Genomic DNA, 26,903 nt, shown 5'->3' with positions numbered 1-26,903 from the left:
AGGAAAATCAAAGTGTTTTTGTAATACTGACAGTAAAGGATTGGGGCTGTTTGTTGGTAAAATAAAATTCTAAAAAGTTCAACGAAAGTAAAATTTGAAAGGCACAAATGTCCGCATGAAGACGCCATGCACCGGAATGTCCGTGCACGAAAATATCCGCACCAAATCATTTTGAACCGAAATATTCTACACCGAAATGTCCGTATCCCGCGGCAATGAACAGTTGCTGCTTTATTAATGTACCTGACGGGATCTCATATGTGGCGTGCTATTCCAGAAAGCCCGAGTTTGAGCAAAATTCAAGCAAGGAACAGCTGCGGTAACAATAATAATCTCTTGATATTATTTTGAGCCGGGGTTAAACTGAGATACATGATATTTGCTCATTATTAAGGTGGTGCAACCGGTTCAGGGCAGCGCGCTCCGAGGATGGGCGGCTAGGGCATGGCGCATCTTTCAGTGTCTTCTCTCGCGCCACTATTGCTCTAGTGGCTGCTGGGGGCAAGTAACTCCAACTATTGTATTTTATTGCACTTTTCCTTTATTAATCTGTATTTCACTGCAAAGTTCCTTTACGTTTTATTTGAGGCGTTTGTATGAGCTTTCTGTTTAAAATTCTTGTCCGAGGAAGCAGTTCTGCATTCGATGGCAGACAATGCAATCAGGTGAGTGTGACCGACTGAAAACAAAAGCAAGCGGGTGATAGAAACGCGTCACATTCAAAAAAGTTTGAGGGCGTATTCGTTATCGAAACCCGCCATGTTTCGATACAAAATTTCGTAGGGGCACTCAAGTCTGCTTGCGTGCTTTTAAGGCGGAATCTTTGAGATACGTATCAACAACTTCCTTACTGATACATTGTACTTGCGTCTTTTTCCTTGCTTTCCTTTTTGTCTTTTGGCACGGATTACATCGACCGACTTCTTTTTTGCTATAACGCCTTTGCGTGAGTTTCTTCTCTTCCATTTGTAAGTCTTAGATTGTGAATTACGTCAGCAAGCAGAATGGAACACGCCACAGCCTCCCTAGAGTCGGGGTTCCGCGAGGGTGGTGTACACCTGTCCTACTCCCGCGACATCACGTTCAGGCGTCACGCAGCACGCAGTTCTACAACTTTTACTTTGAAAATTCACAATGTTAAGAATTTGCGAACCGGGCACATTCGGTACTGAAAGCTCCTAACTTCGGGCCAATCCCACAAGTGGCCATGTGCTAATAAGGAAGAAATAACAACAAAAACCACTTTTCAGATTTGTTTCTTCTCTTTCCTTTTGCTCTTCACCGATATTGTTCAACGAAGCTTGGCACAGTAATTTTTTTTCTTCGATCCCCTAATTCCCCTCTCTTCCTTCGCGCTTTTCCCACTCCTGATTACCCTCCCTCTGGCATCACGCGTTTACTGGAATTCTACACTCTACCTTTTACTTGCTTTTCAGGCTCTTCGTCCTGCCATACGACAGTTACCCTTAACAAAAACCGTTGAAATATGTAGAGATCGCCTCTGACAATAGACGCGCGCCATTGATTCTGTAAGTATATACGTATAAGTTATCGCGCCAGTAACGTATTCACAGGAAATGTGCGTCACGCAACGCGTCAAGGGAAACTATGTGGTGCGCTGACGATAAAGAAACGCATGGCCTTGCAACACCTTCTTCGAAAGAGTTTTGCGAGCAGAAGATAACTGAAGCCCGTGCTCCGGCTGCAGACAGAGAGACGCGCGGTAGAACCTGCGGAAGCGATTCCCGCCAAACCACCTAAACGAAGGGCGAGGTCACGGATACACGTCTCCAGCGATGATGTTGGGCACACACCGGCTGACTGTCGACTGGTGGAGGCCGATGGTGCTGTCGTTACAAACGCTTCCGTGGAAGCTGCCCGTCGCGGAAACCTATCGCAACAACACTCGCTCCTCGACGGTCGTGGAGCGAAAGTCGCCTCTAAGTCGTCCTAAAGAGGAGTCTGTCGCCAGACGACTACATAGCCACTGCACAGATAAAAATGAGCTTCAAATCCCTCCATCGTTTAAACGATGTGTTGGGGTAGAAATATGCTCCATATGGCGACCATAACAATAAACCCCGCCGCAGTAGCGGCCACCACGGGAATCGCGAGTTCAAAACAATTGTCGAGTTACCTCTGAGTTATGATGCTAATCAAACACACCCAGGCCATTAGTGGGCGCGGGGTAGACACCGAAGCCATACCCACCCATGGAGTCGACTTTGTCGAAGACGTATCGTGGTAGTCACGAAGTCGTCGTTTAATGTCCGCTTACAGCGATAAGAACCTAGTACTAAGCAAAAATGAAGTCGCCAGACCACCGTCAGCCAACGGTGCCACCTTCGCGGGAATGTTCGGTACGAACTGGAATTCCCTCTAGCTCGATCCGATGGGAGAGGCCAAGACGACAAGATTTTCCCAAGGAAGCGTTCTTCCCACACCGTGAAAACACAGTCGATGACAAATGAGACAACTTCAACGTCTAAAGCTCACTCATTGGTGCTCAAATACGCTCTTGACAGTCCGAATTGGGACTAGTTGCAAGCCTACATAATTTCGACCGTTCTTTAGGATGAACACGCCATTTTGCCGCCATTTTGAGCGCTCTACCACCCAGAGCTGATCGCCGGGGTCGACGTGACCAAAAGCATTAAGGTCGAAAAATTGTGGTGCAGAAAAAACTTCATGGCGCCACAGTGTAAGGGAAAAGAACAGGATATAATAGACAGAAGATCGCTTGCAAAAATGTGTATGTGCTTCGTGCGTGCTCAGAGAAGCGGGATGTAAGTGATTGCTGAGGCCTAACAAAACACACAAATGGATCACGGAGAAGGGGCCTAAAACAGCAGGAGATTAATGCGGTTGAGTTGGTGGTACATATTTAAGAACAAATAGCGCAGGAAGGGGACCAAACAACACAATTACAACGGACAACAATAACAAGTACAAGAAGTAGAGCTCGTTTATTGTGAGTGAGTTCTCTCGTCCTGTTTTTTTGCGCTCTTTGTTCTTATGTATGTCAGAACCGACACCTAGTTGGAAACACAGCCATGAAGGTCCATGAAGCATGGTCGGCTACCCACATGGTGCGAACATTGAGGTACGTTTTGTGTTTTACATATTTGTAATAATTTATACAAGACGAGTTATCATCGGAGCTTTTGGGGACACTGAGAAAAATTGGCACACCCCTTAAAGCTTTCTTTAAAATATCCTCCGTCAATATTATTTTTTTCGGCTAGCAATCAATGTCCAAACCAAGAACTCTTAGTTTACTTGTAATTGGGTGCAGAACAGCTTGTTTTTGTTGACAGGGAATTGAGCCTTTGCCCAGGAGGTACAATAAACGTCGCAGTTATTAACATTCCTCCTACATTTAGTGGTCCGGTTGTGCTCGAAATAGGTAGTGAAGACGTAGCGCTCACAAGAATGGGCGCCAACAGAAATAGGGCAATGTTGACAACGCTTTCAACCAGCCGCACGTGGCGCTCGACTGAGTGCAAAGGACTGAATAGTCTGTGCGGAGTTGGAACCTCTACACTGCCAGTCGGCTGGCAAATACCGAAAGGGATTCCACCGGATGCAGCTGTGTGACGATTGTCAGTCGCATGAACTGTACACGACGCGCCTTGTATTATTTTGTTAGCTTGTCTTTGCTCTAAACTGCTCTGCTCCTGTATGAGGGACAAATACGCTGTTTACGGGGTTTAAGTTGAAACGCCTGTCTTGATCGGTTCTAAATGTGCTGCGCATGTATTAAAGGTAAAGCTTTCTTAGTGGGACCAATGGCGTCGTGTCAGTAAACGAATACATTTGTCCCCATAGATTTGTCGGTCGACGGACACAGCTCTAATAAGAGCTCGGGACACTCGGCGCATGCGTGAAACCGCGCGTCCATTGTATGAAACAGCTACTTGCAATCATTAAAAAGGAACGCTTTCAAAAAAGGCAATACACCATTGATCTTGAAGAAGGGGTTCAATAGTTCACCTTTCTCTCATAAACCACGTACGGGTATACATTTAGAGTGCTTGCAGATTCGTGTTCTTAGTGCAGGAAATATCATTGCATGAGTTCGTTCGTCGTTTGCGAATTGGGTCTTTAAATGTCTGACGATTGATTGGAAGCAATTTCTTTGGATTGGACGAAGCTTTCGCGCTTATCCACTCTTTCTTGAATCAGGCATGGCAAAGTGTTTAGAACAGAGGTTAAAAGGCAAGATATCGAATATTGATTGCTTGTAATTGAGGTCCTTAAATCTTGTCGTTGTGATGGTGTCTTTGCGAATGGGCCAATAAAACTCATGGATTATTCACAATATTGTTAAGTGTGTATAAAATGTTTTCCGTACATTCCTTATAGCTGAATCTGAGAGAAGGCACTGAAAGATGCACCATGCCCTACTCCCCGATCCTTGGAGCGAGCTGGCCTGTACCGGTTATCCCGCCTCAATAATCAGCAAACACCAATACATAGGTCAATGAAGCACAGGAATTATTCACAATCTGGTTATGTGTCTAACAGATATTTTTCTCAAGTTTCCTATAGATTATTCGTTTTTACTGAAATATATTTAAAATATTACTAATAAACAAAAGAGAATGTCCTAAATGACCGGCTTTTTCGTGTTCATTTGAACATTAATCGATAAACACAGGCAGAAGACTGAAGCCAAAACAGCCATGACAAAAACTAAGAATCTTGATTCTTAGTTTTTGATTCTTAGTTCTTGGTTCTTAGAATTTACCTTGAAATTGAGCTTATGATAAATCACGGTACTTTTACCATTTTGTTTCATTGCCTGTGAAAAGACCACCCATGGCGCTGTTTCAGCACAATGCTGGGATAATTAAAATGCTTCTCAATGTTTAAAGTATTGCGTCTTCTGAAGTGTCTGAGTATGCACTCTTGAAGATACCTGATGCTGGATAGTCAGGTTCACGAACGGCCCCAGGAACCATAAATCCTTGCGATTGTTGGGGGTGTCAGCCTGCTTTATCCTTTGTTATTTATTCAGTGAGTACCCCGCTTTGCCAAAAAGGCTTTACAGCAGGGTGGTTAGACACCGGAATAAAAGTATTCATCACTTACACAACAGACTTGCGTTTCCTGCAGCCGGCTCCTATCTCTAATGGTCATTACAAAAAAGGAATTGTAAAACATAGTTGTCCTTGCACGGCACTCCTTCACTTCACTTTCTGCTGGGGGTAATGTGTAGTGGATATGTAACTGTGCTTATTTAAGTAGTCGTTACCGGCAATCCTTCCTTAAATGTGGAGATTAGCGAAAGCTGTATCTCAATCCCGTTCCGCAAGTACATGACGAGGTCCTGTTTGGCCTAACCACACGGGTAAGCAAACGTGAGTTCGCTTTCAGTTTCTTGGTACCGACATCGTGAACCGCATGCACGAGGGGAGACCACAGCATATGCCGCGTGAAACTCACATTACCAGCTTTCCGTGTCTTGGTATCCACATTGTGAACCGCATGCTCGAGGGGAGACCACAGCATGTGTCGCGTGGAACTCACATTGCCAACGCATCTGCTCGCTGGGATGTCGAATGACTGCATCCTTACGCCGTTCTTTCCCAGCAGTACATTATTCGACATTGCGGCATGAAATTCACACGCTTATGAGGCATTTGACAAAGGGGTTCGCGAAATATCCGAGAAGTTTGTCTCTACCTAATATGGGGCCTTTGGTCCCTCCTGCCCATCCCTGCAGGGTAGCATGTCGGCGACACACCGGTAGGCGTTCCTGCTTTCCTCTAATAGAAAGTCTTTTACCTCTCTCTCTCTTCTCTCGAGGCGATTATCCCGGAAGCCTGTTAAAAGCTCGTTGCTGGGGTAAAATCCTGGGACATACGTCGCGCTTGTATTGATTGGCTGCGACCGACTGTTTCTTGTTTATCCAGCTTCAAATATTACCGCCAACGGCACCATGAGACATTGCGAAATGTGGTTACATGATGCCATTTAATTTCACAGCGGGTGATACTCGATGTGTAACTGGGTCTCGGTACGCTGCTGCGAGAGGTTACGTGTCAGTATTTTCAGTGGTATACGTGCTGTTATGCGCTGTAACGCTGCATTTTCGGAAAACATTACGTGGACAAAACGCAGAAAGAAGCATTCTCCTTGTGCCACTTAAAAGATCTGGGCTTTTGAGGCCAAACACTTAACATGTCTGAACAAACACCTTCCCACATAAATCAAGACCCGCTTTATATGCGCCACGAAGACAAAACCAAGTTTGGTCTCTGAAAAAGACTGCTTTATCCTGATAAAATGATGTCAATGTAATGTCAAACGTCGAAAACAACAAGGAAATATTGCAAAAATATGTCAGGCAGTGGCGACTCGCTACTCAACGGCAACGTTTTTATGAGGTCACAAAATATTCTTTGTGTCATTGGTGGCCACAGAACTAACCCGTCGCTATGACACATGACGAGACGATTACAGTGGGACCTCCAGCTCCGTTTGGTCGCATCACTTGAATGCTAACGCGAAGTTAGCACAGCAAAAATTGTTTTTAGTTCCGAACGCTGTGAGGTCACTCCTACCACCAATAACAGTAGCGCCAAATGTAAAATTTTTGTAATACTTCTAGCGTTTCTTACGTTAAAAAACGTCTTTCGTGGATGGAGCAATGCTGAGTGAGGTACTGGAGCCGAGTGCTTTCATATTAAACTTAGTTGTATTGTGTCTCAATGGCCTGTTTAATGTCCTCTGAGATATACAGCAAACATTTATATCAATACAAAGAGAAAGACAACCTTTTCCGCACTATATGGAATTCCCCCATCATCAGGCACACACAGAACAACGCACCGTCTTCGCAAGAAAAATGGCAGGCAACCTTTGCCGGCGGGCACCTTGAGGACCAGCGCAAGCTGATGGACAGGGCCTGGACCGGGGAAAGCGCCACAGGGGATCTTGAAAGAGGGCTTTTCCCTAATACCTCCTTCTCACTCCCACCTATTTTTCAATAAAGTTTATGGTTATGATGATGACTATATAAGTACTCCTTGTAATGCAATAACCGCAAAATGTCTAGTGTCCAATCGATGAAAGTATCTATTGTCCTGGTCCTTTTCCCTCTGTGTCTTCTTCCTCTTCTTCGGGTTAGCATGATTTCGCGTATTCCCGCATCCCCTCCATCAAACAACACGGGAATTTAAAGGAATGTACGCTTCTTTACGTGAAATTGCTACATCGGTAATTCAATTGCTGCAATGCCTCATAAGCGCCTCAACACATATTTATAGTATAATCACTTAGTTTGAAACAACAATTAATTCCCTTCATCCCCATACACCTATTTTTATTGGCGACTTTTTCTTGCCGTTACAAAGACTCTCCACGTACACGCGCTCGGGTCGCCAAGAGCGGCTTTTCAGGAACGATTTTTGGCACTCGCCTTCCTGCAACTTAATATTTCTTCTCTCAAATTACTTTTCTAGCCTCAGTACATGCCTGTAACACATATTTTCATGTCCAAGGCCACAAAGCATTAACTAGGTTCACCTTCCGTCTGCTAGAAGAGCTGCGAGTCAGACCTGGATAAGCGTGCTCTTACATCTCTTTAAACCGCCCTGTTCTCCGAGGACAAATATTTTCTTCTGTGAACTTCACTTCCAAACGCTTTTCAGAAAGACTACTGTCCAGCTGCTACCATAAACACCAGCTTTGCCGTGGGAAGAGAACCCAAGAAGCCGGACGGTCTCAAGGGGCCCTGGGATGAGGAGTCCTAACCAGGGCTGACTGCTCTAAAAGATGTATTTTCCTCCTACTGGCTCTCCTCGTCCTCCCGTTAACGCGTGGCTGTACAAAGTATTATTTTCGTATCTTCGGCAAGATGTCGCTAACGTATGTGCCAGAAAAACGCACTGACGATTACTATACTCGCTGACGCAAAATTTGAGCGCAGCGCGAACTGTAGTCTTCTCGGTCACGGCCCATATCTGTGGGTCTGAGGAAGGAATCGCTTGAGCACCGAACGCACGGCGGTGCACGCTACTCTGCCGTGATCTCGTAGCGCGTCGCCGTGGCACAGTATGCTGTTGCAAATCGGGCCGCGCAAATGTCACGTGGTTCGGACGAGCAGCTCTTCGTCAGCGACGCATGACGAAAGTGTGAGCTGAGGCAGTGAGAGTGTTGACGCCATAGCCGCACGTGCCACACTTTGTCTCACACTTTCGACAGTAGCTCTTCTCCGTTTTCTTCCGGTCTCCGCTGCCTCGTTCGCTCACTCGGTTATACGCATATTGGCGCCGCCGCGACCACCTCCGCCGCCGCTAAACCCAGGTACCGTACGCCAAAAGGCGGAGAGCTAAAATTGAACACTGCTTCATAAGTGGGGAGATATGCCAGGCTGTTTTGTAATGCTTAAGGACGATAACTGGACACTCTATAGTGTTCGGCAGCCGCTAAAACTCGGTGATTGTAATGTTATTAGGTCATTTTTATAAAGTGCTTTGCATAGCTTATGACAAGCCCGTATGCTGGACTTGCTGGAGCATGAACGTTAGATAGATGCGAAGCACCGATAGCTTCTTCCATATTGTCACGAAGTCAAATACGACGCAGTTGTCTTCAAATAAAGTAAATTTATTGGAGCGAACTTGTGCCCCCCTAACAAATCAAAGAATACACAGGCGGCGAAACAGCAGTCAAGAAAGTGACGTGCGTAGTCGAGCGTCGAATTTCACGGCATCTGCTCTGCAGGAATTTATCACTCGGCGCGAGGGTTTCTCGAATAGTCGAAATGCATCCAGAACAGTGTAGATCCGCGAAGATCATTCTAGGCTGTTCAAGTTAGTCCGGAACGCTCTCCCTATCAGAAGGGATAACACATGCGGCACAGAAAGAAAGAACGGAACATGCGCCTCCCTTGGCCGACAGACAACACTGATAACACAGACCCGCGCAGTCTGGCGGCAAAAGCAAAACACAAATAAAAAAACCCAATACATGGTTCGTGGAATTACCTCCCCCTCTAAGAGTGCATCGACCCGATGCTAACATAAGCGACAGTTCAAAAAAATAAACAATAAAAGTCCGTTATCGTGCGTAGAAAGGTTTCAAGCGAACCACGTGGACGACTTGGGGTCGCGTGCGTCGTCGTGATTTTCCGGAATCACCATCGGGGATCACCTCGTAGGGAAGGTGGCCAACACGTTGTAGAATCCGGTAGGGTCCGAAGTACCGTCGTAGAGCTCACTGAGTCCACGTGGTCGGAAGGGAGTCCAAACCCACGCACAATCCCCTGGGTGGTACTCAGCGACTCGTTGTCGGAGGTTGTAGCGGCCGGCATCCACCAGCTGCTGGTCCGTTGTGCGAACTCGAGCGAGCTGGCGGGCCTCCTCTGCACGCTGAAGGTATCCTTGGACGCCGGCGTTGAGGTCGTCGTCTTCCACGTGGGGAAACATTGCGTCAAGCATCGTAGTCGGCTGTCTTCGGTAGACAAGCTCGAACGGTGTCATCTGCGTAGTTTCCTGGATAGCCATGTTGCACGCAAACGGGACATACGGTAGGACTTCGCCCAAGTCTTATGTTCAACGTCAACGTACATAGACAACATATCCGCGATTGTCTTTTTCAGGCATTCCGTTAGTCCGTTCGTTTGGAGGTGGTACGCCGTCGTTCTTCGGTGATCCGTGTTGTTGTAGCGTCAGATTCCTTGCACGAGCTCCGCAGTAAAGGCCGTTCCGGGGTCCGTGATTAGTTCTTCAGGGGCTCCATGTCGCAGCAGAACTTGGTTTATGAAATACTTGGCGACTTCTTGTGCAGTCTCCCTCGGAAGAGCGGTGGTGTCTGCGTAGCGCGTCATGTAGTCTGTTGCTACGACAATCCACTTGTTCTCGGATCATGACGTAGGGAAAGGGGCCCAGAAGGTCCATTCCAATCTGTTGGAAGGGCCTAGATGAGACGGCGATCGGCTGCAGAAGTCCGGCGGGTCTCGTTGGTGGAGTTTTTTTGTCGCTGGCATTCACGGCAGCTCCGTACGTAGTGGGTGACGTCGGATGCAAGGCGGGGCTAGTAGTACTTCGTCTTGATTTTTCCGATAGTGCGAGCTGAGCCGAGATTTCCGGAAGACGGGTCGTCGTGGCATCCTTCGAAAATTTCGTCACGAAGGTCTGTAGGAATGACAAGAAGATAATTTGGTCTGGTTCCGGGGCTGAAATTCTTTTTTACGAGGACGGAGTTTTTCAGGCTCAATGCTGGTAAGTTCCGTTTAAAGGCCCTAGGCACGGCGACGTTTTGTCCTTCGAGGTAGTGAATCATTACGCGTAACTCGGGGTCGGCACACTGCTGGGCGGCTAGGTCGCTCTCCGTCACGACTCGGAAGAATGTGCTGTCTTCGTCATCAGAGTCTTACGGTGATGGGTCGACGGGGGCACGAGACAGGCCGTTGGCGTCGGAGTGTTTCCTCCCGGATTTGTAGACTACTGTAACGTCGAATTCTTGCAGGCGCAAGCTCCCCCTACCAAGACGGCCAGAGGGGTCCTTCAAATTGGCGAGCCAGCACAGCGCATGGTGGTCTGTCCCAACCTTGAACGCTCTTCCATACACGTATGGGCGAAATTTTGAAATGGCCCATATAATAGCCAGGCACTCTTTTTCGGAGGATAAGTAGTTTTTTATTCCTTGGACAGACCACGGCTGGCATAGGCGATTACGTTTTCGCCCACGCTTTGCTTTTGGACGAGGATGGCACCCAAGCCTATATCATTGGCGTCCGTATGCATTTCCGTTTCGGCGTTTTCATCAAAATGATCGATCACGGGCGGGTTTTGCAGGCGTTGTTGCAGTTCGCAGAAGGCTTCCTCTTGGGCACTTTCCCAGTTGAAAGGCGGCCTATCTTTCGTCAAGCGAGTTAGTGGGTCAGCAATGCGTGCGAAGTGTGCGACGAAGCGCCGGTGGTATGCGCACAGTCCGAGAAATCTGCGCACGCCCTCCTTATCTTTCGGTCTTGGGAAGTTCGCTATGGCTGAAGTTTTTGCCGGGTCAGGCAGGACTCCCTTGGCGTAGACGACATAGCCCAAAAACTTGAGTTCCTGGTACGTGAAGCGGCACTTTTCAGGCTTCAGCGTTAACCCCGACGTACGAATGCCCTCGAGCACAGATTGCCATCTTGCAAAGTGTTCGTCGAAAGTTTGGGAGAATATCACAACGTCGTCGAGGTATACGAGGCAGGTGTGCCACTTCAGGACAGCTAGCACAGTCTCTATGACTCTCTGAAACGTTGCTGGCGACGTGCATAGCCCACACGGCATCACCTTGAACACGTATAGGCCATCCGGGATTATGAATGCAGTCTTCTCTCGATCTCTCTCGTCCACTTCAATTTGCCAGTAGCCTGTCTTCAGATACATCGATGAGAAGTACTTCGCGTGGCAAAGGTGGTCAAGGGCGTCGTCGATTCGTAGCAGGGGGTGCACGTCCTTTTTGGTGGTCTTGTTCAATCGCTGGTAGTCAAAGCAGAACCTTAGTGTGCTGTCTTTTTTCTTCACGAGTACGACCGGCGTAGTTGAGCATGTCGTCGACATGAGTCCGGATGGATTCGCGCTCGTGTGAGGAGACGCGGTACGGTGACTGTCGCGTATGTCGGGCTCCATCCTCGGTTATCAACCAATGCGTCACCAGAGGTGTCTGACGTAACTTTGAGCGCGACGAAAAACACTCGCTGTAGCGACGCAGCAAAGCCAATATCTTGCTCATTTCTTCTTGCGGTAGCGCCGGATTCACGTCGAAGGGATGCGGAGGCTTGAAGGTATCTTCGGGTGCGCGTTCAAACTCGGCGACTGCGACCACGTCACTTGCTTGTTGCGCTTCTTCGAGGAACGCCATTGCAGCGCCCTTGTTTAAATGCTGGTACTCCTCGGTGAAATTGGCGACCAAAACGTGGGATTTGCGCTGCTTAAACCGCGCAATGCCTCTTGCGACAGACGCACTGCGGTCGAGAAGCAACCTTTGGCCACTCTCCACGATAGCGTCAACGTCAGGAGCAGCACCTTCACATTAGACGGTGACCATCAAGCTTGCGCGGGGTGGCAGGGTGACCTGATCATCGGCGATCCTTACAGCTACAGGGTGTTCGGGGTCGGTGTCGGTGTCATGAAGTGATCGGAGCAAAAAGTTATCGACTTGGTCGTCAGATCGTATATTGCGCCGTTGTCCGTCAAACAGTCCATTCCGAGAATTACGTCGCGGGAGCAGTTAGGCAAAATGACGAACGGCGCTGGGTACGCTGTGCCGTCTATGGTGACGCGCGATGTGCACGTTCCACTTGGGGTTAAGAGATGGCCCCCTGCTGTGCGAATGTGCGGACCGTCCCACCTGGTGATAACTTTCTTCAGCTTAGACGCAAATTGTCCGCTCATGACTGAGTAGTCGGCTCCGGCGTCTATGAGGGTGACTACATCAAAGCCGTCGATGGACAGCTGAACGTGGGAAACTGCTTTCCTCGAGTTTCGGGTGAATCGGGGCGTCGTGTCTCGGCTTGTACGTGTTGACGGCCGGGCGCTATGCGTCATTGTCTTCGTCGTATTCTCAGCGGCAGGTTCGGTGATGTCGGGTACGCGTCGCGCCGTTTTGCTGTCGTCGTGTTCAGGAGTCACAGCCGGGTGAAATCGGGTTGTCGGGCTGAGGGCATGTCAGGAATCATCGTCTTCCGCTAGTCGTTGCGTCGTTGGAGGGTTTTAATTTTTTCGCTGTCGTGCAACTTTACCTCTAGAAGTTGCTGCTTTTAGACTCACCGCGTGGGCTGGGGGACCTTCCACGCGCAAAATCAGCATCGCTACGGTGGTTGGGCGACTGGTATGGGTAGGGCGACGGCGATATGTTGAAACGGGCTGATCAACGGCTGGTGTTAAACAGGTATTCTTCGATCTTGGGCGCTGGCCGGGGGGGGGGGGGGGGGGGGGAGCGGGGTGCGTCGACGGAGAACCCTCGCAAACCAAGCCTCTTGTTGCGACAGCGACGGTAGATGTGTTAGGCCTCTCCGCAGTCGTAGCACAGATGACTATTATCGGGAGTTCGCCATACGTCCGTCTTCCTCGGTGTCTGGTTTTGGTCCGCAGGGGGTCGGGCGGGCGACGAGTTGGAGCAGAGCGGGGTCGACGAACAGCTTCGGCGTAGGCCATAGCTTGTGGCTCACGGGTTGCTTCAGGGGGCGTAGAAGTCCCGAGTGCGTGTTGATCTTGATCTTCTGCTCGGATAACGTCGGTCAGGGCGGCGACTTGGGGTTGCGGCGTTGTTGGGAAACGTTTCCCTAGTTCTTCGCGAACAATGGCGCGGATTGTTTCCCGTAAGTCTTCTGTCGCATATCCAGGGGCGTTGACGGGGTTCGCCAAAAAGGCGTTGTGTGGTCGATCGCACTGCCTCGAACTCTCTCTCCAGCGTTTTCGCTCTCCAGGGTTCTCTCGATCATGGACGCCTCTGTCACGAACTCAGCGACAGTTCTTGAAGGGCTGCGAATTAGTCCAGCGAAGAGCTCTTGCTTTACGCCCCGCATGAGAAAGCGCCGCTTCTTCTCTTCCACCATTTCTGCATCAGCTCGTCGGAACAGCATCTTCATGTCTTCAACAAACACTACAACGCCTTCGTTGTGGTGTTGGATTCGCGTCTGCAACAATACTTCAGCTCGTTCTTTACGCACCACAGTTGTGAACATTTTCAAAAATTCTGTTTTGAAGATGCGCCATGATGTTAGCGAGCTCTCGTGATTTTCAAACCAGACTCAAGCCAAGTCTGCGAGGTAGAAAAACACTTGCCTCAAGGTTTCTTCGTCATCCCATCGGTTGAAATTTCGGACGTGCTCCAGCTTCTCCAGCCACTCTTCGGGGTCTTCCCCAGGAGATCCTCCGAATGATGTGGGCTCCCGAGGTTGCTGCAGAACGATGGGAGGATTGGCTTGGTCGTCCATGGTGTTGGTAGCGACGTCTTCCTTCTTCACTTTCTCTTGGTTGGAGGCCTTCCTGTCGGCGGCTGGTACGACTGGGGCTTGCTTGGCAACTTGCTGATGGTTTAGGGTGGTACCCAGCACTTCCACTAGATGTCACGAAGTCAAAGACGACGCAGTTGTCTTCAAAGAAAATAAGTTTATTGGAGTGAACTTGTGCCCCCCCCCCCCCCCCCCCGAACAAATCAAAGAATACACAGGCGGCGAAACAGCAGTCAAGAAAGTGACTTGTGTAGTCGAGCGTCGAATGCCTTGGCATCTGCTCTGAAGGAATTTATCACTCGGCGCGAGGGTTTCTCGAATAGTCGAAGGGTACCAAGAACGCTGGGCCTGTTCGATTTACGGGCATTCTGTCAGCCCGCGGGCTGCCAGAAGCTTGCTCTCGGGCAGGAAGTTGCGTCATGATTACGTTGTTCAGGCGCCTCGGGATGCACCGGAAGCCGGGTCGAGTGCTGCGGAACAACTTTTTTTTCGGTCGTCTGCTACAGTTTCAGCGGCAAAATGTCGGACGAAGCACGAATTGCGCTCGCTACTCTCCCCGACGCGTTGTTTGCGGACCGCCGTCTTCTTGAAGGTACGGTTGCGATTGCGAAGAGTACGAGTGGGGAGCCGAAGTTTTCTATGTGTGCGTCGTCCTCGCGATGGTCCAGCGGGAAAAACAGCACCGTGTTACCCCTCTATATGGAGAACGTTGCGCCGACCTACCCTGAGTTCAAGTTCAGGAGTCTGTTTTACCTGTCGGGGTGTACGGTGGTAGCCCTGGTTGCCGAATTCTACCCAGAAGACCTGCGAGGACGCCCCGAAATGCCTGCCCAGAAGACAGTTCTGATTGCCCTGTCGTAAATCTGTACACAGGGTACCATCTACATGATAGCGAAATCGGCGTGAGCCAGTTACCTGTTAACGCCACAGTCTACTGAGTCATCGGATTTGTACATTTCTATCAGCGGACGGGAAATATTCCGGCCCGACTGAGCAGTATTGGAGCTAGACAAGCGGGCGTTCCACACTCTCGTTCGTCGAGGAAGCGGAGGATTGCCGGACATAACCGGCGCGATTAACGGGTGCCGCATTTCTAGACCCTCGGTGTCCGAAGGAAGCTACTACAATTGCAAGAAATTTCCCTCCATCGTACTCCAGGGGGTCTACAATGCGGACATGGTGCTCATCGACGTGTTCGCCGGCTTTTCTGGCAGAGCCCACGTCGCCAGAGTTCTGCGGGAGAGCTTTTTTTTCTTTCCGGAGGAATAAACGAAAACTTTCATTTATTGAACGCGACCAAGCAATGTACTCGCTGAAGTAATAAACACAGACATGGCTTCATCTAGAATTGTGACGCTGTCCTCGCCTACGAGCTGAAATAGGCTCTCCATGTCTGTCGGAAGACGAACCGCAAATGACCGTTTAGGCGCGAATCATATGTCATTTCTCTTCTCGTTAAAAACAAAACAGGTGTTACAATGGGAGAAATAAACTGAAATGTGCGCAAAAGTGATTTTTCATATCAAACAAATAAACTCCGTACCATCAAATCCGAAAGAACGAGAAATATTCGGTGTCAACGCATACATCAGTGTATATGAGCATGGAGTAGCCGTATTTACATTCCTAATGCTCCAGCACCATTGAGCATGCTTCAGCTAGAAATGTACGACAATTTCACCGAATACAAGAGATAGCCAGTGCACAATCACCACTCTCATGTGTCCAAGGGGGGTATACCCAGTTTGTATATTTTGTGGGATGGCAGGGTGAAGCCGGGAGTGTGTTGGCATTCAAGCTGCGTTGCGCAAGCTGCCATCTTTTGACGTGCAAAATGTCGCACTCTTCAGCGATTAAACATCATCTATTTCCCTGTTGCAGTGGGGTATACCTGAGGAAAAGCCCTGTCAGCAATGCCTATTCATACTCAAGCGTCTAAAACATGAAGGTTTAGCGCGAAATTTCTTTGTATACCGCCGCACGTCGCTGTAGCAGACACGAACATGTGGATGCCCAAGCGAGGGACGCCCTATTATCTACAGAGATGGTGCGCGGGTGGTGCGACTTCCAACGTATACACCAACAAACCATTCTCGACCCCTTCAAGCAGCTGTGGCGACCAATACATCAACCTGCCATGACTATGGGCCCGAAGGGAGCCGAAGCCTGTCTGCTCCACCGAGTAAAAGCAGCCCCAACCTTACACAAGCTTCTATATATGGAATTGGCGTTGTCTCGTTCCCTTTGTGCGCCTTGTGCAGTGTGCCTTCTGAAACTGATCATTATTTTATGAACTGCTCGAGCATTTTTTGCGATATCCGAAAGCTAGGAGTGCCCCATGCTACTTCGGAGTACATTATTTTTTCCGAGGGGCGACTGGATTGTGGGAAGGATGTCTTGCCTCCTGCTGGGATTTTAGCAGCCTACCCTGATCAAGTGAGGAGTGAGGAGTCTCTGTGTCTTTAGTATCATAATGGCATTGATTAGACAGTGCAATTGCCGACAGGCTTACCCAAGACCAAGTTCGGCTTATCAAACAAGAAATACATACATGCATACATACATACATACATACATACATACATACATACATACATACATACATACATACATACATACATACATACATACATACATACATACATACATACATGCATGCATGCATGCACACATACATACATCCATACATACATACGTACATACATATACACATACAAATTATTTGATTTTTTTCTGAAAACTATCGCGAGACAGAAAGGCGAACCCTGTAAAATATAATCAAAATTTTATGTATAGACCAGTAACAAAGCAACAGTAAATAGCAGTAACTGCTCTTTCAGTGATTACACAGCCTTATGAATTTAAAGTTAAAATTATTTATGAATCCAAAATAGTTGTTTTTAACAGCCTTATTTATGATCTAGCTATGATTTTAGGTTAAATTTTACTTATTCGAAATTGAAGCTGAAAGCAGAAAAAATTTCTTTTTCAATCAAAAAGATTTCTCCGTCTATACTTCCAGAAAGCTAGTACACGTGATTGTGCAGTGTGGTTTGTTAAATTGCATTGTACCTACTTGACTATTAACCACCTAAACTGGTAGCTTACTAATATTTCACTGTGTGAAACAGCTACTAAGGCAGTTCAGTTTCCGCTTGGCACAGCTCCCTAAGCCAGCTGTTCTACGGGGAGACTAAACTTCGGCTTTTAGATGCCCTTACGTGAGACATCATCCTAAATATGTGGAATCGGTAATGAGGGATACAAAAAGGGGTACGAACCCCAGAAGAAAGATCACTTACCGAAGTCCAGCTGTAAAATTTGGTATAACCTCGCAAGCCCTGTTTAAATTTTGTCTTCATTACGGTCCTATGTGGCGGCCTACGCCGTGCACGTTTCCGTTAAATGGCAAAGTGCGGGATGAAGGGAACAAGTCTTAAGAAAGAACACTCCTGATAGTGACAAATAAATGAGCCGCCGTTTTTTGTTTCTGCTTGCTACTCGGAAATAATCTCGGTGAAACCTACATTTTTCACCAAGCATCCCAAAAAACGAGAAGCAGGCTGCTTCTACAAAATTCCGCTGAGTCGCCTTTCTTCTCTTGCAGGTTCTGGGGCATTTCGGTGCACGGATATTCCCTGCGAAAACTTTCCAATAAACGAAGTTCTCCGATTACTTCTTTAAAGTAGACGATTTCCGTGGATTGTTGGCTATGGATAAGTGTTTACCTCAATGAATGATTTTATTCCATTAGTTTCAAGATTCAAACGATAACCCTTACAATTTGAGCATTGTCATATTTTTTACAATCATAATCGCCTTAAAGCGATACGCATTGTTATGTAGACAAGTTCTTTTTGTCTATCACTTCTTGCCTATGCTTCCTTTTTGTGTTTTTTTTTGGCAGTTTTTTCGATTTCCATATTTTTTAGGGGGTGTGAACCAGGCTTGAGAACGCACTAACAAGAAAGGCTTTTTGCCGCGTGTTGCAAGTTCTCTGCTTACTGGCCGGCAAAGATTATGAAGTTTTGTAGTCTCCTGACTATGGCATTTCGGCTCCATGCTAACGGATCTGTAGAAGAGGCGGGGATTACATGCCCGAATGTGTCCCCTTGGTATTACTTATTTAGCATTCAGTTGATACTGCACATAATCGGGATACTGAACAAGGCACAGACCAAACTAACGGCAGCGAGGCTAAGGCCAAATCTTATAACCATGCAGCAAAGCCAAAAAGTGCGAGCACAGGTTTTCGGGTAAGCTCAGTATCGTTGTGTTTTTTTGTGTTGAAGGGCGAGGTGGAGGTTTCAAAGGAACACAATAGCAGCAGCAGCTTCCAACAGCATTGCATGGAGCCATGTGGTTTGCTGTCGATGCGGCTTCGTACTCTCCTGTATCGTGATTACCCTCTTTTCCGCACAATATTTTCTTACATGTCCGAAAGAAGAGGGAGAGCAAAAAACCTTCTTTTGGAACCTGCGTCCAATGCATGATCGGCATCTTGGTAAGGTTACAGGGGCTTGCCTAGTCATGTAATGTCCTGTGTGAGTTGATAACGTGGTCCAAATTATAAAGCAATTTAGGCGGTGTGACCTGTGCGTTCCAGCTAGGAAGGTGCGTTGTGGAAGGATGCAATTAGAGGGGAGTTCTCAAGGTGGCTTGTTTGCTTGGGCATGTCCACAGGAGTCATTCATTGTCGGAGTATTGGCCGAAATTTAAGCTTTTTGGAGTGCCTGTAAGCCCGTGTATGCATTCTTGAATGTGTTGCGTTGGCAGTGTGCCGGTTTAAGATTGTTGAATGAGGACAGCTTCAGAGCTGGTGAATTGTAAACGGTAGGGGTTCTTTGATCTCTGACGTCTCGTAAGTGTTGTCTGCGGGTGCGTTGCATTTTTCCTGGCGAAATTTCTGGCATTTTCCTGGCATTTTCCTGTTTTCCTGGCAAAAGTTTTGCCAGGAAAACAGACACGTCGCGTATGCTCCGGCTGTCTTGGCCCCAGGATCTTGAGATAATGATGTAGCCACAACTGATAGTGCAAGGTATTGCTCCTGTTGTCACAACAAGACCCGGATTACAATTTGCTGACGCAAATGATGTCCTTAATGTCTGCCGTTCTAAGCAGCGGTGCCCATAGTTTTTCTCCTCATTTCACAATCTGCTTGCAGCAAAGTAGACGAGCTAGATGCCATACTTTCTTCTTTAGGTTTTTCATTGGATATTTTAATGCTCACAAAAACATTGTATCAAGAAGAACACAATGTTCTTGAAATGGCGGGATAACTCTTTCCATAAAAATTACACCGCCAAAAAGGGAGCTCGGTTATTGCTAATAACCAAGCACAATCTAAACATTGCGATATTTTGGAGACTTCACTCAAACTACGGAACATTTTCAAATACTAGCGCTAGAATCTGCAAAGAAACCGTCTTCTGTGCCTCGTATATGCCACCCGCAGAGAGCGCATTGGTATTTCTATCATTTATGCAAACGTTTTTGGATATAATAATGAAAATCATTAGAAACTTGTGTTAGGGGTAATGTTATTCATACCGTGTTAACTACAACCTCAGCCCAACGTAAATTTCAAAACTTGCTAGATTCAAATGCACTTGAAAACACTATTGCTACACCCACTCGCTTTACCCCCGATTCTCCTTAGTTGATTGATGTTTTTGCTACAAATATGGAAAACCGCAATGCGGTAGCTGGTGTGATTTGCATTAATTTGAGCGATCATCTTCCCATATTTTTCATGATGGAAAATAAGACAACAATAAAAGCTCCAAACCCTAGCTCTGCGTTGTTACAATACATTAACCTGCCCACTTGAAAAGCTTTTCGAAACGAGCTATCCATGAGAACTTGCGAAAGCGTATTCAGTGCAACTGACCCCATGAAGCATATGATAACTTTTTATCGTTATTTAAATCAGTATTCAAAATATTCTTTGTTCACAAAGCGCTAAAATTTAAAAAGCTAGAAAACTATCGATCACACCACTTATATTGAAACCGATAAACAAGAAAGACGTCTTTTATGCGGGATTTATCTGTACACAAGAATTGGGGCTCTTACGTTGCTTTAAAACATTAAAAATACTGTGAACAGCTCTCTCAGGCAAGCAAAGCACGCCTACCTTTTAATCTTTCCATGCCGAACACTGATGTTGTCTGGATAAGAATAAACACTGTGCATGGTCGACAGCAGGAACATGCTCAGGGTACTGAACTAATTCTGCACGGCGCACCTACGTCTGGTGCGCGGCTGGCAAACGCACTGAACAATTTTTTTGTATCTCTCGGTAACAGCTCTTGCAATGCGGGTGTTTTGAACTACTTGCCACCGAGTAACTGTAGTAGCGCGCTCCTATTCCCAACCGATGCCAATAAAATCTTCCGCGCGTTCTCATCCTTTCGCAACAGTAAGGCATGTGATGCCGACGACATTTAAATCCGACCAGTTAGCTGACAATGGATATCACTTGCCCTGTCCTTCAGCACGTGTAAAACCACAATTTCCAAAAAGGAATTTCTTAAACACGCATACAAACGGCCGAAGTGAGCGTTATATTCAAAGGTGGTGATAGAAGTTAACTATCTAACTCTAGACCAATATCAATCGTTGCCGTGTTTCCAAATGCCTAAAAAACTAATTAATGAAAGAATGTCCGCTTTTCGTGAGAAACACATAAAAACTAATTCAGGGTTCATGTTTCGAAAACATCTTTCACTCGAATCTGCGCTTACAAATAAAAAACAATTCTACAGGCAATTTAGAATAAACTGGTAACCTTAAAAGTCTGTAGATTGTTAGAAGGCATTTTGATCGAATAAGCATGTCATGAATAAACATGAATAAACTCTGGCTATATGGGTTTATAGGTGAATATCTCATTTTACTAGAAAGATACATTAAATTCAGATGCCAGGATATGGTGATAGACAATGAAATATCTTCTTCTAAGGCAGGTAAATTATTAGTGCCCCAGGGCAGCATCCTTGGGCCATTATTATTGTTACCTTAAATAATGACTTGCCAAATATCGACGACTCTTGCAGATTTGTTATTTATGCTGACGACACCATCTTACTTCGTTCTTGTAAAGATAGTACTAAATGATTGCGTGATGCAAATGATGTGCTAAGCAAACTCGATAATTGGAGCACAGTTAATTCATTAACAATAAACACTTCCAAACAAAAGCAGTGCTCTTAAAACCAATAAATTCCAAAGAAAGTATTAGCAACAACATATTCATTGGTGCTTCTAGCCTAGAAATTGTCTCTTATGTGAAAAGCCTTGGCACTTTTTTCGAGGAACACTTAACGAGGAACAAACACGTCGATGAAATTTCAAACAAACCTGCACGCGTTGTTGGTGTCCTCACAAGGTTGTGGTTCTCTCTACCGCAGGAAATAAAACTGCTAATTTACCATTTTCTTTTTTCTCTCAACCTAATTATTGCCTCTAATTTTGGGGACGTACGACCACAACCATTAGGAACGAAAAAGAGACGCCGAGCAGTCCAAACAAAACGTACTGAAGTTTCTAATGTACCCTCCTGGCCAGACGGGATTCCGTCATGCTCTCGCCTTCACGACCGCCACCACTATAACTAAACTAAATCTGCTACAAAAGAAACCTGTGCGAGCCGTCTCTAGTTCTGCTTATGATGCTTACACACAACGGATTTTCGAAAGCGTCGGGGTTCGTCCCGTTCAAGTAGTGCATGATGAAAACTCAGAAGCTACAACATTGAAACAAAACAAATAGTAATTTTCTGAGAAAACTGTCGAACCTGACTCAACATCATTACATTTCTAACACATCCGAAAGCATGGTTTCTGCCCTACCTTCGTACCAGTCACAGATAACAATTGTTATGCTATGGGTTGCCATGTCCGTTAAATTCACGTATGCAATGAACAATGTTTGGTTGTATTTATTGTTGATTTTCGCATTCTGTGGCTCGCCTTATTTTGTTCCAGTGTGCTATTAGGTTGGTTTTTGCATGAATTTATAATTTTGGTGCGAAAGACTAAATTTTACTACACTGATTTATGCATATATTTTTGTTTTTTCTCTCTTACATTGATCTATAAAGGAATTAGGGAGCACGATCCCGTCTAGCCGCTTCTGTTGGCTTTTTTTTCGCGCTCCTGGAATCTGCAATATGGTCCCTAGTATGTCTGTATTGCGATGTCGAATAAACTACGGCCGCCGACCGGCTCACCCGCATTCACCTCCCTGCGTTGCCTGCTATAGGAGGCCTCCGCTCCAGAAGTTCTATCCAACCTTTTTGGTCCTAACACGCATTTCTATGAAAAACGTACAGCGTGAGTCTCTACTCTTGAGGAGGCCTGTTTAGTTAGCATTTGACGCTCGATTCTGGACTTCACCTGTGATGAGTGTCGAGAAAAGGGCTCTGGTGCCGATACTTACCTTCGCGTTTTTGGAGTTTCACCATAATTTAATACTTACAGCGTACTTGACTAATACATCTATTTTCTGGGTAATGCTGCGCTGTCAGTTTACATGAACGTTCCTTTTCACCGGTCACATTAACCACTATACGAGGCAACCTATATTATTGGGTCGTCTCGATTATTGCCATAAGCAGCAAGTTCAAAACGACGTGCGAACAGACTCGACCGTGTCTCGCCTTAAGTGGAGAGCGTAGTATTTACCGCAGCAAAGATGGCGTGGGGAAATCGGCGCGAATTTTTCTGTGTGCGTCAAATATTGTGTAGTGTCAATGCCTTTTTCTGTCGCGCCTTCACCTTTTTTCTTCGAAATACTCGGTAACTGCACCATCACCACACTTTTATATCTTTTGTACAAAGCCAGAGAAACGGGGCGTCAGTCATTGTGGTGTTTGATAGAGACACGGTAATGGAGCGGCAAGCAGGCCTACCGTAAGTGACCGCTGCGCCAGATAGGACGCCCCCTTGCAAGCAATGAGCCGAGAAGGTTCATGCAGGATGGTGAGAAATTCATTAGGTGCGAATATCAGTGCGACATCTCCAAATCAGAAACTCTTTTTTTCGAACTGAGCACAAAAACAATGCAGACCCCATTCGAAAATTGATACGAAGTGTTTAAAAAAATCTTTTTACTCCCGAGTTTTTTTTGCCAATTTCAATATTTTAACCTCATTCAAATTGCTTGGAGATAATTTTTATCGCGATGTCAGCGAATCTTATCCGTAAACTCAGAAATTCAATGTTTGCGGAAGTGACGGAAAACGACCTCGTGTAAGGTTCTACGAAGACATTACCACAAAACATAGCCATTGAAACGCCTTTCAGCAAATGTCTCCTACCAGCAAAGGCGCCAGCAGAACGATGGCCATACCGCAAACCTTTGCAGGAAGGCACGTGTAGCGCTCGTGGGACCGTCCGAGACTGAACAGCCTATTCAAAGTTGAGCCTGTACACTGTTCAGCGGAAGCAGGTGCATCGTGCCGCATGCAGCTGCACTGGTATGCTTGAACCCGTGCTTGCAAGTTGGCTACACGTGCAGGAGCAATAAAATATATACAAAAAACTATCGGTAGCGCTTATTGGGATGTGGTTGTGCTTGAAATGGCTATTATTGAAGTTGGCTGGGCTGTGGTTTGCGGATCGCTGCAGATAGCCAAGCCCGAAAACTTCACTGGGTTTGCACACAGATCTTGAAAAAACGCTTTCGTTATGACGTGGTTTTAACGCGTCACTGTGGGCATAAAATTGTCACAAGTTCATTCAACCCGCGTCTGTCTGTTTTGATATGTTCTTTTTCTACGAACATTTTCACTGCAACTCATCGAAATTATTTTACTGTTAAGAGTTGCTGAATGCCTTCAATTGTCGTGTATATTGGGCACGTTAACAGGAGAACCGTGAAATACAAATATTCTACCTCCAGTACAAGCCCCGGAGAAAAAGCCAAAATATTTTATGGGACACCCTAATCTGATTTAGATTTCTCTATGACAAACTGACTTGTTCATACGTTATTTCCCGCCCGTGCGACTGTTTATGAACACCATGTAATACCGGCTTCGTTTCTCAAACCATTGAGTGACTATACACAACTCTGTTGAATGGAAATATTCCCAGTTCATAGAGGTATTACTGCAAGAGCGTAAAAAGGCACATTGAGCTAGAAACTCGGTGGTGATGTGTGTGGCTGCAACACAGCCCCTAACGCTAACAGTAGCTATGCATTCCTTTTTTTCATTCGGCTGGCCTCGTGAGAAGACAGTCCAAACTTGATCGCGTCGAAGGTGCTGGAGTCTATAAAGGTTCTAATATAGTCACCCTGCCCGTAGTTCATTGCGGAAAAGAAACGACAGTGTGAGGACATTTTTCTTCCTGGTTTGTGTCATCAAAGTCACATTACGATAAAAAACCTGCGCTGAATTTTATTGTTCTTAGAAGGTTTATAGAAAGTAACAATATTAATTATGAGCTAAAACAAAGTTTTTGTTGATCAAATGGGTAAACCAAGGCAATGCGCGTATACTATCCTCCACCATTTTGAAACCACCTGGACGTTATGGACAATTGCCACCGCCTACGCGGGTTCCCGGCAGCGATGGGTCAAGTACTCCAAACCCGTTATAGGGCCAATGCTGTTTCCTGCGAGGTGCTAGTTTTGGCTAGACCAAAAACGACTACGATGCGTGTGTGTGTGTGTGTGTGTGTGTGTGTGTGTGTGTAAGAGAGAGAGAGAGATAGAGAGGGTGAGGTAGTCTTTTTAGCCTGGCAAAGGCGCCTAGCTTGCTACACCAGATGTATGAGAAAACAAAACTGATGATTTTATGATTATGACTATGATTACAATGATGCGCTCACTACTGAAGGCTTATCTAAAAAGTCTCATCAAGTCCTTTACTCCGCAGTAAAGTCAATAGAGCTTTTGTCGCTCCAGATGCCCGTTTTGAGTTATACCAAGGGCCTAAAACGTCACTGAACGTTAGTCTTCTAGAAAGCGGCTGTACAAAGGACACTAACAGGGACGTCATAGCTGCTGTATACCACGCCCATTCACATATTACGCGGTTCCGGTCATCGCGCACGTCACAATTACTGTAGAAGGGGAAAGAGACCTTTTTCATCTTGAAGCGAAATTGACGTGTGTAAGCGATATTCCGCTGCACGCATTGAAGAACCGTTTCGTCATACTTGGGTAGTCCGTGAAGCATCCTTAAGTTCCTGCGTGGGCATATTGAGTGAAGAGGCGCGTAATTTTGCCGTACAGCAGCCCACGTATATTGGTGAAAACTAGAAGGAACCTTCGACACAAGAGCACAAGCATCACCTCTTTTGAACGGTATAGGTAACTCTCACGTGTGCAGATCATGAGCCATTGATGCGGCACTGTTGGTCTTGATGTTCCTAGTTATACCGCAGTAGGCAGAAATCCACTGAAGCCCAAACTAGCCGGAAATGGAGTTTTAACAAGTAATGGGCCCTGAAAAGTACAAATGGCAAACACGTTACTCCCTAGGCATGGTGTGAAAAAGTGGACGCATCTTCATGGTACTATCGTTGCCCATCCGTGTCGTAAAAAAGATAATTTAAAACAAGTTAACACCATTTTTACGATGGCGTTCGGTCCCTTGTATACTACCACGTCAAAAATAAACTCCCCATCTGGGGTAATCATCTCAAGCGGGAGGTCGCCATGTTAGTCTTGTGTTGTTTCCGTGTATCAGCACATCAACTGTGGCTAATGGTAATTAGAACGAGTAAGAAGTACACGACAGTTGCACGTAGCTACAAAGTCGATACCGTACGTATACCCGCATAGATGCTTCGGCCAGCGCGATCACATGCAGACCGCGCGGCCGTGTTGTTTCAATCGGTTTATTTTGGCGATAGGTGTTATCAAACTCCGCTGTTAAAGTAGTCCTGAAATACCTTCCGCCGCTGCATGGATGTACATGTTCACAAATAAAGCAATGTATTTGCAATCTCCTCCCGCAAGAATTTTGTTAAAGCGATGAGTATTAGCCGAGAAATCGTAAATCAAAAACCGCGCATTATCGTCGCTCCGCGTTTCCTCCTCCTTTCGACTTACTCTCCGCTGTTGACGGCGCGCGAGCCTTGCCTCCCATGATGCTTCGCTCCGCAGCGGTGACGTACTTCCGCTATTGCGCTGCTCAGACTGTCGTCTGCTACGGGCAAGCTTTGTTGACACCATAAATCCCGCAGTCCGCTCAAGGCTGGAAAAGCGAACGAAAAATCGGGCCGCATTTGTGCGGCGGCCTGGCCTTGCCCTTTCGCGGTGTACGTTACTGCAGGGCAGCACGTGACTTTTTAATCGGCGGCGAACTCGCAGCCGCTCGGGGAGGATCGTGGGCTCGGTCCCTCATGCCCCTCATGCACCGCGCACTTTTTATCCAAAAAGCGCCGTATCAGATGTGGCCCCGCTGGTGCCGGGTCTTATTTTGCGGTGGTGGTAATTCCTGCCGGCGGCATGCGAAAAACACATTTTAAACCGATACAGAACCCGTGCACAAAACGCTTCAATCATGTGACCAGTTGAGCCTGGGGCGACGCGTGGTGGAGAGCGCTAACGTTGGCAAAACATGCTCCGGCGCGGCTCTGAGCTTTCTAGCGCTGGAGCGAGCGCCATTTCTTTGACAATCTCAAACATCGGTTGCCTTGGCAACAAGGCACAAACCGCCCCAGAAGTCAGTTACGGTCGCGTGATTCCAGTTCAGCTGGGGGCCCCACCTCGCGACATGTGGGCACTGCAGGCGTACCACTCACTCCCATTGGGAAGTGTGAGATGCGTTTGGCATTACAGGAGGCGATGGTGTGTGTGTTGTGGACGCCTTTGTTTCGAGATGAAATGCGACGTTGTGCTTCTGCGGGTGGATAGTGCTTCCCATGGTCTGGATTATCTTGCTCCAGCGACGTACAACTCAACATCGCATGGGGTATGTGCAGTGTGCGTG

The 26,903-nt window shown here is 46.8% G+C and overlaps 1 protein-coding gene across 1 annotated transcript in view; it reads right to left on the bottom strand.

The window, feature by feature from the left end:
• The window catches only part of LOC144179335 (cytochrome P450 2G1-like), a 93,136-nt gene extending 69,731 nt beyond the window's left edge, over positions 1-23,405 (bottom strand). The window contains exon 1 of the mRNA XM_077707628.1: positions 23,277-23,405. Coding sequence (XP_077563754.1) covers positions 23,277-23,306 — 30 coding nt within the window. The 5' untranslated portion in view covers positions 23,307-23,405. The remainder of the gene's footprint in view (positions 1-23,276) is intronic.
• Between the last annotated feature and the right edge of the window lie 3,498 nt (positions 23,406-26,903).

The sequence above is a fragment of the Haemaphysalis longicornis genome, unplaced genomic scaffold (assembly GCF_048455015.1).
Source record: "Haemaphysalis longicornis isolate Haplotype H1 unplaced genomic scaffold, Haemaphysalis longicornis Haplotype H1 scaffold_4, whole genome shotgun sequence".
Classification (NCBI taxonomy): domain Eukaryota; kingdom Metazoa; phylum Arthropoda; class Arachnida; order Ixodida; family Ixodidae; genus Haemaphysalis; species Haemaphysalis longicornis.
This window is presented reverse-complemented; position numbering and strand designations above follow the sequence as displayed.